Genomic DNA, 15,434 nt, shown 5'->3' with positions numbered 1-15,434 from the left:
GTTTGGAACACACTGGATCTGTAAAAACACTTTCAAATATGCCAGAGAGGTCCAAAATCCATTACTTTTGTTCTCTTCATAAGTAAATGTACCAATCTCTTTAAATTAAATAAACACTTCATTTTAACTAATGGAGAAATTTAAAGAGAAACTGAGCAGGATAATTTAGTTTTATTTTAGATTTTTAAAAACATAGTTGAGAATAGATGGAGACATTGCAAATTTGCCCTTCAGTAGATGATATAGGTAACAAGAAAGCTTAAAAAAACCCAGAAATAAACATTCCAGGAGGGAAATAAAGCACGTGAAGTAGCAGGGACAAGGGAGGAGGGGGCAGGGAAGCCTGAGCCCTTGTCCTGTCACTGCATGCTCTTATAAATAGCCTTTGTCCATCTTTCTCCAGGTACTGGACCTCTAAGCCATCCTTACAAAACATATTTGATATTTTGGTTCCCTTGTCCTGTGTCCAAATAGACAAATTATTTTGCTGAAAGATCAGCAGATTATGCCAGAATCTTACATAGGCAAGTATGATAATCAGCTAATGATGCAAGTGTAACTAATTGAACAATCAGTACTAGAAGATTAAAAAGTAAGAGTTTGAAGCCAGTAGCCTTTAGGGAGAGTGCAGGAGCTCAGGCAGTGGCCCCTGCAGCAGCCTGTGTTGGCTTTCCAGTTTGTATTTTTAGAAAGATGAATTAATTTAATGATATCAAGTGGTGGAAAATTTTGGATGACTTGAAGAATTGGATGGAGGTCACTCAAGGGCATGAGAAGCAAGAGGTAATGTAATCTTTATTAATCATGGGAGGAGAGAGGAAATTAGGGTAAATTAAAGAAGGAGGAGTAGTTGGAGCAAAGAAAATGTGTAACTTTGGCTAGCCAGCATTTTTTTTCCCCTGCTGATCTGTTTACAAGGCAAATCAATTGGCAGCAGATTTTCAGGAAGCGTGTGCTTTATTCTCATGGCTACTGTAGATTAAATCCTGCTAACCTTAACCCAACTTCAACTCAGGAATGTGTTTATGGGAGTGCTCAGGTTTAGGGAGCAGCTTCACATGAGTAACAGCACAATTAAAGTATTAATATTTTCTTCAGTGTTTCAGAGTTTCACGAGCCTGTTCTGGGTCTGGCAAAGTCACTGGGCAGTGCTAAAATCCAGTGTCCACTTCTAAGTGTCCGTGGCTTTTAATGCTTAAAATGAGCTGGTTGGGAAATGATTTGTCAGACACAAACAGCAAAGCTCCTGGAAGGATCACCCAAGAGGAGGAAACGAGCTCTGGTGAATGAAGTTCTTGTTCCCAGTCCTCACACTGCTCAGGGGAACTCTCCCTGGAGTATTTCTCCTGGAATGCCCTTGCAAAGACAGTGGTGATGGCGAGGACTCACCTGGCTCAGTCCTGCCAGGGGGTGTGCAAAGGGTGTAGCCACTCCAGGTATAAAATGCAGTTTGCTTTCTGAAATCACTCAGAAAAACAGCTGGGCCAGATGGTTGTGATTTTCAATTGTATTGGGCACCATGAAATAGATTTCATGAACTTTGTGAAATATTTGTGGGCTTTTATTGAGGACTGTGCAAAACTCAGATTTTGTGAAGACTCTCAAGCCTAGAGAGCAAACTTAATTTACTGGGTTTTGTTCTAAGAAGTACAGTAGGACCTCTAAAGTTGGGCAAAACTCTCTCGTTTCTCTGTTATCTTTGAGGATTTGAGTCCCAAAGGTTCTTGAGCTGCTGAATAACTGCAAAGCTTCATTTAACTGCCGAGTTGTGTGGTGTCAGCTGCCTTGCAAAGATTTCCTTCCCTTCCAGCAGATGAAAAACGTGTTCCTCTCTGATTTCTTTCAGGAAAATTCAGTTTAGCCTCAGCAGGTTGTGTGGTAGCTTTTAAGAGCCTGAGAGAGATCCCTGAATAAAGTAGTTTAAATTCCTTTTAGCAGTGCTGGTTGGGGTTGTTACGTGCTAAAGATGGAATATTCTCCATCTTAAAAAGAGCTCTCCAGATCCCAGCGTTTTTTCCTTGTAAGTTGATTCTGTGATTACAATAATGTACTTTTTGTAATGTTGAAGTGATGTTTGCTGGTAATTCTCTGAATTTTCTCATGGATTCAAATGCCAGGAGATGGAGCTTTAGTGGAATAAGGTGGTGTTTCCATGTGTAAATACCCAGGGCAGGAAAGCTCTGGAGTTCCTCTGATACACCAAATGTTTGTCTCAGTGAACCTAGAGTAAGAAAAAACCTTTGAACTATAATAAACTGTTAATCTTGGATCAAAACTGGAAGAAAATGAGTATTTGGGGTCAAACCTTGACCAGTTGGTGAGAGCCATGAGTAGTTTTGACCTTCTAAAGCTTTGATTTATGGAGCTGTAAAAAGATAAACCTTTTCCAAGCCATCCTTGGGATGGAGTGGAGGTTTGGGAGAGCAGATTTCCGAGCTGAGGCACGGTTTTGTTTTACTGCTGTTCCAACCCCTGTGTGTGTAGTGATGCAGGGAGGGGATGAAGGGATGGAGGGGATGGAGGGAAGGAAGTCCGGATAAAACCAGCTGGAGCACAAAGCTGCCCCCAGTAACTTGTCAAAAGAAGCACCAGAGGGAAAAGATAATGCACAGCACCATTACAGGCAGGGCTGCCGCTTCCAGGGCCACTTTAAATTCCACTTTAAATTATTAAATACTGTAAACGCTATAAAGTTAATTAGAAGAGGAACAAACTCTACAAAGATAAATGTGTTTTCAATATGTTTCTCAGGGAGGGTACAGTAGAAACCAGTGAATGAGAGGAAATTTATTTCTGGCAGCACTCTAGACATGGAGCTGTGGTTGAACTTTTTACCCTAATTACGTCCCCACTAATGCCTGCAGCGGTCTGGAATCAAAGTGGCCCTTCAGGCCCTGGAAAGTCTCTGATGTGGCGAGCGTTTGTTGTGTGCTGAGGGTTACTTCAGAAAAAACGGAATATTGTGACAGGATTTTTCAAAATTTCTCAGTTACCACCCACCTCACTTGTTGCCTACAAAAATAGAGTAATTGTTTGCATCTGTGTGTTTTTGTCTGTCTTAGAAATAACTGTTATAAATCAACGTGACAGACCCGGAGAGCAGTTGAGGATTATGTTTTCTTTTCTTATGTGTTTTAAGGTTATTCCTGTGTTCTGTACTGTAGGAAGGATTTAAAGGACGTTGGAAACCAGAAATTTCAGGATGATTTAAGTTGTTCTCTTTTCCTGAGGACACTTAGAGCCATCAGATCCCAGTGGGTTCATAGAGGATGCTCTTTAATCTGTTTTTTCCTAAAAGAGTGCTGTCACTTCTTGCTCACAGTTGGAGCAGCTGATTGCAAACTGCTTCAATTTGCAGCCCTTGTATCTGTATTGTTACACAACTGCTGCCACTTGAGTAATTCCCTACAACTTGACAGTATTTGAACTTTTCATCTGTTACTAAATGCTGTTTTCTCCCTTACCATGGGCTCTCCCAAGTCGTTCTTGTGCTTTTCCTTTCTTTTCCTTCAAAAATGTTTAATATACAGAGAAAATGTCATGGGAGTTTGCTGAGCTCAACCATTTGTACACGGATGAGCTCCTTTTAAATCTCTGAAGTACAGAAAAAAGACAATTAAAACACAATTTAAGAAATCTGGTATCATTATTCTTTTTCTTTGGTTCTGTTTTTTTTTTTTTTAAGAGTGAATATATTTTAGTAACATTAAATTTGCAAATTTCAATGCATAACTCAGTAAATATTTCTTCAGTAATTCAAAATAGAGATTTAGAGGGCTCCTACTTTGTGAAAAAGCTGTAAGGCATGTGCTTAAAAAAAAGATCTTGCTTAATGCCTTCTTTTTTTTGATTCTGACTAGGAAATGTATTAGAATATCACCTGAAGAGACCCCTCACACATTTTTGGATGGTTGCTCACAAACTTATTTTTAAAGCTAATGGTGTTTCAAATTATTAATAGAACGTTTGTGCTGTATAATGATCATATTTTACAGTGAGACAATAATAAAATAAATCAATGTTTTAATCAATTCTGCCTGCACAATTTGAACAAGTGCATCTCCTGTTTCAGCATCAGCTGTGTCAGGTGACTCTCTGGGGAGAATGCTGTGTTCCTGTGTGCCTTTCCTTAGCAATTGTAATTCCTCCTGGGTATATCAACCACCTTTAACTAGGAAATTCCTCCAAATTCAATGAAAAGTGCTCCAGTAGAGGAGGTGGCTGCATTGTTGTCTTCACTGAGAGAAAGGATATAACCTAAACTGATGTTTGTTTTTAATGTTAAGCAATTCATGGAGGGTTTCAACTTTAAGACCAATTTAAGGAAAAGCAGAATATTCCTTTTGCTGCTCATGGGGCTCCACAAGTAATTATTTCCAGGTATTATTTCATCATTTCAACCCAGCTTTTGGGGAGTTCAGCTACGGTGAGAACTCTGCATGTCTGTAGAACACAGTCTGTGATTCAAGTCATAAAACAGAGCAAGAAATACCTGAGAACATATAATTAATGGGCACTTGGGAAAATTCTGGCCTACCTGATGTGACCAGAACCTCAGAGCAGCTTTGCTGTTCAGAGCACTTTTCAAGTGCTTTAACCGTAAGATCTAAGCTCATTTCTGCTCAACTTCAGTCATACACACTCTAAAACCCTCTAATTATTTCTTGGAAACAGGATTGTTTTCAAGCTCTTCAAAAATTGTAATTTGAGCCATAAACTGGCATATAAACAATTAAGGTTTAGCAGAGTCCTAAGCAGCTGACAGACATCTTCTAATGATCTCTGTCATGCAACTGGAGGCAGAGGCTGCTTAATACAGAGGTGATGAAGTGTTGCACAATCCCACCGGTTTCTTACGCTGTTAATGACACCGAGGGCAAAAGAATTTTAGCTCAGACAGGTTGGTGCAAGGTTTTGTGCTTAGTGGTGAAGCCCCAGAATGGTTCTGTGGGCTCTGGGACGGCGGCGCGGGCGGGCCTGGAGCCACTGGCTTAACGTGGCCTTTGTTGGTGCTGATGGCATGTGAGGGGAGAGGGTGCCAAGGGGCCTGTGAGGCTCATGAATCATGAGGGAAAGCACAGAAAGGGAAAAAACGAACCTGAAACCTAAAGAAATTGGTTACAAGAACCAACAGGATGAAATATTTGGTCCTTCATAATAGTTTTAACACTAGCAGGTAAAGACTTTGCAGTGCTGGTTATTGAGTGTGCAGTCACACACGAGGTGGGGCTTTTAATGCATGCAGGTTGCAGAGGAACATGCCTCAAATATATACAATTAATTGGATATATGCTGAAATAATCAGCTGCCATCTGTGTTAACTGTGCTGTCTCCTGATACACCATTAATCAGAAAGTACTGTCAGTACAAATGCCTCAGAATAAAGGAAAAAGCTGTGCTATTGCTTTGGAGGGTTAGAAATATTGGCACTTTATAAAATCTGGGTCTAGCTGAGGCTGTAAGTGGCTCCACAAAATGCTCAGTTTGCATTCTATATGTGCTTGGTGAAATTTGGCTGGAGCTGAGGTATTTCACCATCAGTTTGCCCTCAAGAGCTGTGCTCCCAGAAATGTGAACTTTTCCTCTTAAGCTGTGACATGTGGCTGTCTCTTGATATGCAAAAATTTCTGCATTTTTGATTTTGATCCATTCTGGATGATCTTGGAGATTTGTGTGGCTGTTACTGCAATACAAATGATGTGCATTTATTTCAGTGGTGAGTTCTGCTTCATTTGACAGTAGGAAGGGCAAGACAACTCTTTAATTTTGTATTTTTTGGAGAAACACATCAGATTGTGGCTTAATCAGCTGATCACAGAAATACTGGTTGTTGATAGAGGTATGATAAATGCACTTGTATTCTGTCAGAACTTAATCTTTGCTCGTGTTCATGAAGATTTACAGAAATGTCTCCAGTTTCGTGCATGTTCATAGAATGATCACTGCACAGCCAGTGCAGGTTCATAAATTGTGTATGAAAGGACTGTTTAGCTACACACAAGCAAAATCTAGTCCAGAATATACCAGAAAAAAAATGATCCTGCTCTGCAAGTGGAGCTCCAGCTGTACTTTCCCCTCAGTGATAGCCACGGTCAAGTAGATAAACAAATCTCCGGAGATGCCGCTAATCTTCCTGTATTAACTAACTGGAAATATGATGGGACAGCTCTGTTTTGTAACATGTGGCACGTCTCAGTGAAGTGGAAAGTGTGTCACACTCGGGTCTCCCTGCAAAGGCCACAGCTGAGAGGGCAGCTTGTGCTGTGTTTTACACTCCAGCGACAGGAGTGCCACATGCCGGGGACACCAAGGTGGCTGTGGGCTCTTGGATGGCTCTCATCAGCTCCATGCATCCTGAACTGTAAAAACAAACCCAGCAAAACCCCCTCAAACCTAGAAAGCCTCTTCTGATGATGAGAGTGAGGGATAACAGAGAACACAACAGTCGAAACGTGTTATGTGCTGCTGGATGTGGGAAGAGCTGCCAAAACAAGGAATTTGGAGGCTGCTAAGTATTCTGATATTTTTAAGGATTCCTCTTTTACTTTTCTCTTGCAGTATCTGTTGCAATAATCAATATTTGCACAGACCCACTCTTAAATTTCCCCCCTCTTGTTGTCTGACACCTCGACTACAGATGGGAAGCGAAGGAGTTGTTGGTTTCATGGGACAGAAGTGGATTAATGGTTACTGAAAGTACTCAGAACTGGAAAAGTCTCTGTGAAGAGCTGTGTGGAACCTCAGGTTCTCTCACAGATCATGGCCAGAGTTATGCAGGAGACAGAAACCAGTCCTTAAACCAATCCCTCAATCAATCCTTCAGCAGGTCCTTCCTGGGTCATTCCAGGTGCAGTTATACCCTGCCCTGTGAAGAAATGCCTTAGTTATGAACTAACAAGAAATAAAATTTACTCCTTATAATCAAAAAAAGGAGACTCCTGAGCCTGAAACCTGACTCATTTTACCTGTTACAAAATGGTTTCTGCAGAGTTGGTGACTTTTTGTGTCACAGGCAAGTAATAAAAATATTTTCAATGAAGATGGTGAAGTACAAGGATAAGGTGAAACTTTTTTTCCTGGGCTGACAGACTTGACCAAAACATTTGAGGAAGATGCAACGGTGAAGTTTGTATTTCTTGGTGTTTAACACAACTGTTTTAGTGCTGTATCAAATAATTCCCTCCCCTTTTTTTAAAGGATTAGATTTAGTAACCTCTGTCTAAGGTTGGTGCAGGTTTTTCTTACTTAGAAATTAATGTTACCGTGCTTTTTGCAATTTGTGGTGCACTTAAAATGTCTCTGCTGCTTTGTAATTCAGTGCTGCACACACATTTTGGGGGAAGTGTCACTTTCTGAGAAATTTTGTGCTGCTTTTCCTGATTTTGAATGAACCTGTTAAGTACCATGAATTAGAAAATGACTTAGCATGGAGTTTTCGAGCTTTTATTGTGAAAAGATGGGATGCAGAGAGCCTTTAGATGATGAAAGTCCTCGTGGAATCTCTTTCTGCAGTGATGTTTAAGGAATAAAGAATTGAATTTTTTTGTTTGTTTGTTTTTTGTTTTTTGTTTTCATTATGGTGTGCATCCCTCAGAAAGAAGAGGGGAGAATGGCAGTGCTGGAGAGGGCTCAGAGGAGTTTAGTGCTAGGGCTGGAAAACAAACCTCACAACTTAAGGCTTAAAAGTCTTTTTCACTTTATTGGTGCTTGGATTGCTGTAGGTGATCACTGACAAAAGATAACTGAAGGCAATGAGCCTTTTTGTGTTCTTGACAGAGACACAGAAGCCAAAAAGCAGAATATGTACAAGTTCTATCAGGCACTAAGAAGTCATTTCATAAAAATAAAAGGATCAAAATGTTGGAACCACTCCCCATAAAAATAGAGGACTCATTGTTGGTCAAAGTCTTTTAAGACAAGATTAGATTGCTTGGTAAAAAGTCATTTCTTTGAGCTTCTGGGACATTTTGTGCAGGGCCTGGAAAGAGAAGATGATCCTTCCAGAATTGAAATCTGTTAATCTGAGCAAACCTTCTTCAGGGCCCTTGAGGAGAACAGAATTGCCTTTGTGGTCTCACCATGTTCGTAATATTGCTGCAAAGATCATAATCAAATCTCATGCTTCAACTTTCCAGTATAAAGGTTCAGGCAGGAATTTTTCCAATATTCAATTAATTAACTCTGTGCTCTGGTTTTGTTTTGCTTTTCTTCCCCTTCTCTGAAGCACCAGAGAGGTAGAACCAGTCACTGGAGAATCATAACCACCCCTGCTGATTAAAAACTTGGGTTACTGTCAGCATCTTCTTCTTTCCTATATAGAAATAGTCTTTTTTTACCAGCAACTTACTGATAGATTTGATGCTTTATAGAGTAGTAATTTTATAAAAAACTTGGAGGAGTAGTTTGCTGTGCAAATCCTTTGGCTATATCTTGAACAGCCACTTCCTTGGAATTGCCGTCACTTTTCTCTCAGCTGTTGTCTCTACAAGTTTGGAAATTATATTCAATTTCAGGCTCTTAGCAACTTAATATTTACAGCAAAATCTATTTCTTTTTTAATTCTACAAGTTGTTAAAGCTGGGCCTGTAAGAGATTATGTTGAACCATTATTTTGAATAAGATTTCAGTGTAAGTTTTAATATTTTTATCTCCTCTTAAAGGCACCAAAAGTAATTAATAAAAATAAGTCTGTGCTTTAAGCTGGGCTTTAAAAAAGCTTTGTGAAGGTGGTATAAAATGCAGTGATGTTGGCCAAAGAGATGATTTTATTAAAGACCACAATTGCCTGGGAAGTCCTCACGTAAAGAACGTTTCATACAGGGCAGCTTTCCCAGCAAGTTTTATTTCAGTTTTACACCTCCAGCCTCTTTTTTTTTTTCCTTTCTAGACCCATGAGCCCAACCTGTCACTGATGTCCATCTCTGTGTGGGATGTTCATCGTGTGGCAGAGCGGAGGAAAATCAACCCTTGGCAATAAAGCAAAGCCTTCAAGGCACAGAGAATTCGGCCTCATCTTGATTCCATCACTCTTCCCCTTTTAAAAACTTCTTTTCCATAAAAAAGCACATGTGTTTTGTGTGGTGTGTTTGTCTCTCTGCAAACATTTTGCACAGAGCTTTTTGCCATGGTGGGACCCAGCAGATCTGGGAGGAGGTGATGCTGTCGTGTGGCACGAGCACAGATGTCACCAAGTGCCAGCTGGACGAGGCATCTGCTATTTCCCCTCCATCCCTGCACTGCAGCACTCAAACAGAAGAAGATACAAAAGCCTGAGTGTATTTATACATTTGTTAATGCCACATTTTAAAGTTGTTGGTGGATTTGTGTCCATTACCTTTAAGAAGTTGTTGATCTCTCTGCAGCTGTTTGAACAATCAGGATATGTAATTAATATTTGTTGATAATCTGTGGGACTAATTCATAAGAATTTTATTTGTGACAGAATTTCAGGGAATTTCTGACTTACCCATATAACGTGTTCCAGGCTAGGTTGGACAGGGCTTGGAGCAACCTGGGGCAGTGGAAAGTGCCCCTGCCCATGGCAGGGGGAGGAGCTGGGTGAGCTTTAAGGTCCCTTCCCACCCAACCCCAGTCAGGAATTCTGTGATTCCATGATATTACTTGGTTACTGGCACTTGAACTCAAGGTTTTACCCTGTGTGGTTGAAAAAAGTATTAGTAGAATGGTCTTACTATGATCAGCCAAGAGATCATAATAATTAAGCCATAATAATAATTATGGATTTGAGTGACAGAATTATTACCCATAAATTGGAAAAAGTGTTCAACACAGGATGATGTAGAAATAGTAATCACTATTGAGTGTGTTGATACAATTTTAGCTGTATCTACTTCGGTGATTTCTGTTTTGAAATTTCCCTTCTATCAACATCATAATTTGCTAGAGGTAATAAACCACTTAATTTTCAAAAGTTTGTACATAGACCTTGCAGTGTTTTTTTGTGTTTTTGAGCAGCAGTGAACTTTAATGTGAAGGAGCTGGCTTGAGTCTCACTGGTTTAAAGGTGTTTTTGAAGGGCCTTTGAAGTGCTTGAAGTAATAAATTGCACCCTCTAGTTACTGGCCTAGAAAAATGTATATTTTGGGAAAAATTTCAGTGGGCAAAATGTCAAAACTTATTTTTTCTATTATTTTTCTGACAGTTGTCTTGCTGTGCATTTACTGTATATTATACATTACTATATAAACCATTTTATTATCTTGAGGCATTGGGGGTAAACAGTTGGCATTTGTCCTCCAGCTTTCCAGAAAATTCTCGAGCAGCTTGAGCAGATCCAAGAGACAGGCGAGTGTTGGGGCAGGAATTGTGTGAAACTCTGTAAAATAAAACAGATATGGGCAGGGGGGAACACCCTCTTTTACCAATGCTCAGGATATGTTTGTACAGCTGGCAATTTGTGCTCCTTCATATTCCTTGACCTAGAAATAGCCAAGGTTTTAATGCGTTCTTGGAGGGGGAGAAAGGTGTTGTGGAACAGAGCTGCCACATCAAAGCCTCTCCTCAGCCTCTAAAAGGGTTTCCACCACTGCCTTCCTCAGCCCTATCGAACACTCAGCGCTTTTCCCACTCAGCCTTTTTATTAAGAAATGGCCTTAAGGCTTTTATTTATATTTAAATGATAAAAGTGACACAAAGCAGTTGAAAAGATCTACACGGTTCAAACAAAAGTCCATCAGGGATGTAATGTAAATTCTGGGTGAGGTGTCTCCATCTCCCCAAGTCATGCAGCTCAGCTGCTGCTCTGGGGGAAGTCCTCCCTGTAGGAGAGAGTTACTCTGAGGAGTAGTTTTTAACTAGGATGTGGTTTAAAGCTTCATGGCTTTTTTTTTGCTGCTATTCCAAGGTCTTACTGGTGGTAAAAGAAACCAAGTGTTTGATAATCAGTTGCACAATACAGGTTCAGGACCGTCATGGAGATCATAATTCAGTTTTCCTTCTTAATGTAGAAGGCTTATATTGACCCTTTGTTCTCCAGGATTCTGCTGGGATTGCTGGAATTCTGAGTCCCAGACTTGATGTTCTTGGAGGTCTTTTCCAGCCTTAATAGTTCTGCGGTTCTGTGACTTTTCCTTTAGTGTGCTAAGCAATATTAGGAGGATGAAATCATTAAACCCCAATTTTAAAAATATCCTGATTACCATTAAAATATTTTTTTTATTCCTTTCAGCACCAGCCCACCCTACTGCTGTGTGGATCTGTATTCCCTGAGAACAGGAGAGATGGTCAAGTCCATCCAGTTCAAAACTCCTATTTATGATCTGCATTGCAATAAGAGGTAAGGATGCTCATTCTGCATGCCTTGTGTGTTAGGGCATGCCAGATTTTGGTAATAAATGCAATTTCTGGTGTATGACCTCCCTGATTTTCTTATTTTGACTTTCCTGTAAGCACAGTTCTGTTTCTCCATTTCTCAAGGAGTATTTCAGTATATTCAGAATCATTGTGCTTCCCCCATGGCTTTGGTTTAAGAAGCTCAAACCAAAAAATCATTTAAGCTTCTTTCAGTTGTGATAAAGAGTGAGCAGGAATCGCTGAAATCCTCGATGATCCACCTACAGCTGGAGAAATGGGATCACAGAGAGTTTAAACAGCACAGAGCACTAAGGAGTTTATGTCTCTCTTCTTCGTGTTGGTCTGTTGGATTTTGCCTTCCTGCACATCCAAAACATTCCTGGTGTGCAGTCTGTGGTTTGCAGGGAATAATGTTCCAGTGAGTCAAATAACAAAGCAGCATCTCTGGCTTGGGATAGAGAGAAAATGGCTCTGGAGGCTGAGGATCACAGAGCTCCAGCAGAACAGGAGCTGTTGTGTCCACGGAATCAAATTTTGCTGAGTTAACTTGAAATCCCCATCTCTCCCAGACACACAAAACTGAAGTTTTGTGGTTTGCTTTGTAGTTTGCTGCATCTTTTTAAGGCAGAAGAGAAATCTCAGGATCTCTGTGTGAGGATCCTGCTGATCCCTTGGCACTCCTGATGGGAGAATTTGGAGTGGTGACTTTGGTCCAAGCTCTGCTGACGTTCCTGCTCGCTTCACCCTCCCATTACTGCCTGAGTCACTGTGGCCTCAGGTGCCCTGGGGAAGTGGTGCAATCGAATTCCTGGGGTAAAGGTAGAGCTCTGGGTGAAGAAATTACTGCTTTTCTTTGGAAATACATATTGCCATGCCAAAATGGATGGTCCTTCAGTAAACAGTAACACAAATAATTGAAAACATCAGCATGATAAGTTTTTTGTGCCTGGTTTTGTTGCAGATGGGAAGTAGATGAGTGTGCATCAAACTTGTGCAACTAATAAATAGATGAATAAATCCTCTGGAATCATCCATCTGGGGGGTTCATTTCTGCAGAAAGACACAGTGTCTTCAAAGAGGAGAAAACAAAAATAATCAGGATTGGGAAATACTCCCATCAAATACCCATAGGTTTTCAGTATATACACATTACACTTCCCCCTGCAGTCAAAGCCTCCCCATTATTCATTGGTTTCCTTTACTTTAGGCAATGTAGAAAAAGTTAAATTGATGTATTTTCTTCTGTTTTTCTCTCCTGCAGTTTTAGCAATTGGAAGATGTCTTTTAACTAAAACTACTAATTTGTCCAAAACTAATTTATATTAAAAATTTTGTATTAAAAATTTATATTAAAACTATTTATATATCTGAAAACATCAGCAGGCATGAGGGGATGGTGTATGTTTTGATTTTAGTGTAGTCCTTCACAGGTATTGACCTCTTATGGGGTAAGAGGAAATTTTCTTACAGCAAAACAGGTAAAAATAGGGAAAAAGGGGTTAAAGGCTGATTTCACACTGCTGGGAAATAATCATCACCCTTTCCCCAAGGATAGGAGTTGAGACTGAGGTGATTCATCCCATTTTTAAAGGTGACTGTTCCAGGCTGCAATACACAATTGTAATGTTCACATGAAGCATTAGGTGTGTGTTTTAGTCAGTGAGAGATGTGATTAATTTTTTTCCACATTGTATCTTTACAATTAAAACTATTAAAACAATATTTAATAATGATCTATATTGACAGCTAATTAAAAACACTTTCTCACAGTCTGCCTAATGAGAGAATAACAGATTATTAATTATGTCATATTGCTAAATGTAGGTTTTATGTGTTGGCTTCCCAGGTGCTTCTTTCATGTCAGGCTTTTACAAACTTGGTTTTGGGAAGCCATCAGCATGGGAGAAGGTGTTCCCTGGTTCTAAAACTTCCAAGATGCTCTTCTGCTTCCACATTTGCATCTCTGGGCTCTCTTTTTTGAGGCAGCACCATGTTTCCTGCATAGTTACGCTGTGGTTTTTGATCTTCACAATAAAAGTGTGTAATGTACAAGCAAGCACATAAACATATGTCTTTAATTTGCTAATTGACCCAAATTCTGCTTCTCTCAGCTCTGTTTGTGTGCTGATGTTCTTGGTATTACACCCCCTCTGCCTTTAGTAAATGAAATGCTTCAATAAATTTGCACTGAGGTGGGCAATGGGATTATTTCACATTTAGCTCGTGTTCTGCTGATTGTTGATTTGATTGTTGTTTGAGTCAGTGAGAGCAATTCAGGGTCTTTGCAGCTCCATTCTTGCTTTTTAATGGAGCTTTTACTGCAGGAGGTATATCACAAATGAGCTGTGTTGTTGTGGATCAGACCCCTGCACTTCCTGAAGTGGAGTTTATGTGGTTGGGAGGAGAGAGAACCCTCGATAACTGCCAGGGATTGGTAACCTGGCACTTCATCACTGTAGGATTTATATTGATGCTTTGGAAATAATTACATTTAGATATTGAATCTTTAAACCAATGCATTTAATGTCTAAAGTGGACGTTCCATTTCTGTGTTTTCAGGATCCTTGTTGTGGTCCTGCAGGAGAAAATCGCCGCCTTTGACAGCTGCACTTTCACCAAAAAGTTCTTCGTTACCAGTACGTACAATTTTGGCCTCAGAGGTGGACTGAGATTTTTTTGTTTGTTTCTTTTATTCCTAAATCCTCAAAGCAGGTCTTCATGACTTCGTTTGGAGCTTCAGGAAAACCTGCTTCAAAAAACCCCCAAATCCAGATGCTACTGTGTCAATATTTAACTCTTTTCTATATTTATTGTAGCTGTAACTGTAAGTGTTAGGGGCACCCACACTGCCATCCATCAGTAGCTGAACAGTTCTTTTGTTCTTTTTGCACAAATGTGTGTAAAAGCCTCGGGTGTGAGTTCCAGGTTATCACATCTGCAGCAATTAAACCCACAGCAATCTGCCCTCTGTTCATTTTCAGTTGTTCCTTAGGCACACTGGGTTTTTTTCATGTGTCTTTACAGTTCATAATTTACTTTGGAAAGGTCAGAGTTTTATTGTTGAAAAGAGTCTGCATTTTTCTGGATGTATTTTCAGTCACAATTAGAAAAGTTTAAATTATTTTTTCCTATTATCTGTGTATTTATAGAAAAATCTCCCTAGGAGAAGATGTTTCTTGTCATAGTGTGAGGGAAAGCATCTTTATGCAGTAATATTAAAGTTGCCAATAGGTGTCAGTTTCTTCCTATCCATGGATGTAAGATACTGGGAATCTGCTGGGATTCAGTGACAAGACCCAAATGGGAAAGGACTTATTTGTGTCCTATTCATCACTCCCTTTTTATGCAGCAAGAATTAGGGTACAAGCCTTGCTTTATTTTACATGAAAAGTAAAGAAAACCTCTCAGTTAAATGTGTATTTTGAGAATTTTTGGGCTTATTTTGTTGGGTTTTTTTGGTTTTGTTTTTTTAAAGATACTGCAATTTATTTTTAAAAATGAATCCACTGAAGTTAATTTTGAGGAACAGACATACCCTATTCTTAACTGTAGCTCTGATTTGCAGTTTGTTTTGTGGAACAGCAGTGGAATTTAAAGAGGACAAATTACCAAATTATTTTTTAAAAAATCCAAAAACTCCTGAAATGTCACTAATCCCAGTGTATTTCTCCAGCTGTGCTGCTTTTTGATATGAGAAACTCAAGATTTTCTCAAACTTTGTTCTGGTTTAATTAAGGACAACCTCATTTTTGGGGCATTTCGGACACCCCAACAGCCAGAGCTGGAGCCACCACAGCCCTTCCCTGTCCCCTCCCAGCTTGGTGGGCAGAGCCCTGTGTTTCTTCCCTGGATTTATGGGTTTTTGGGACCTGTCCTGAGGATTCCAAGCTCAGCCATTCCCTGGGTCCCGCTCCCATGCGGGTGCCGTGCCCTGGCACGTCGGGGCTGCAGCAGAGCTTTTGGCTGAGCTTTCCCATTTCATGTGCTGAAATCTCCTCGACCTGAGAGTGTATCTTTAAAGGCTTAAGTTCCTCTGATGTGTTTGAAATTGGATGTAAATGAGCTCCCTCGTTAGCTGCAGGGATTTCTGGGAGGCAGCCAACTGGCCATGACTGGCTTCT

The 15,434-nt window shown here is 40.0% G+C and overlaps 1 protein-coding gene across 7 annotated transcripts in view; it reads left to right on the top strand.

Annotated features, from left to right (window-relative positions):
• Window positions 1-15,434, top strand: part of BCAS3 (BCAS3 microtubule associated cell migration factor) — a 300,156-nt gene that overhangs the window by 22,443 nt on the left and 262,279 nt on the right. For all 7 annotated transcript variants that reach the window (XM_082294442.1, XM_082294446.1, XM_082294444.1 and 4 more), the window contains exons 8-9: window positions 11,189-11,296; window positions 13,873-13,949. In XM_082294442.1, coding sequence (XP_082150568.1) covers window positions 11,189-11,296; window positions 13,873-13,949 — 185 coding nt within the window. The remainder of the gene's footprint in view (window positions 1-11,188; window positions 11,297-13,872; window positions 13,950-15,434) is intronic.

The sequence above is a fragment of the Coloeus monedula genome, assembly GCF_965178545.1.
Source record: "Coloeus monedula genome assembly, chromosome: 20".
Lineage (NCBI taxonomy): Eukaryota > Metazoa > Chordata > Aves > Passeriformes > Corvidae > Coloeus > Coloeus monedula.
This window is presented reverse-complemented; position numbering and strand designations above follow the sequence as displayed.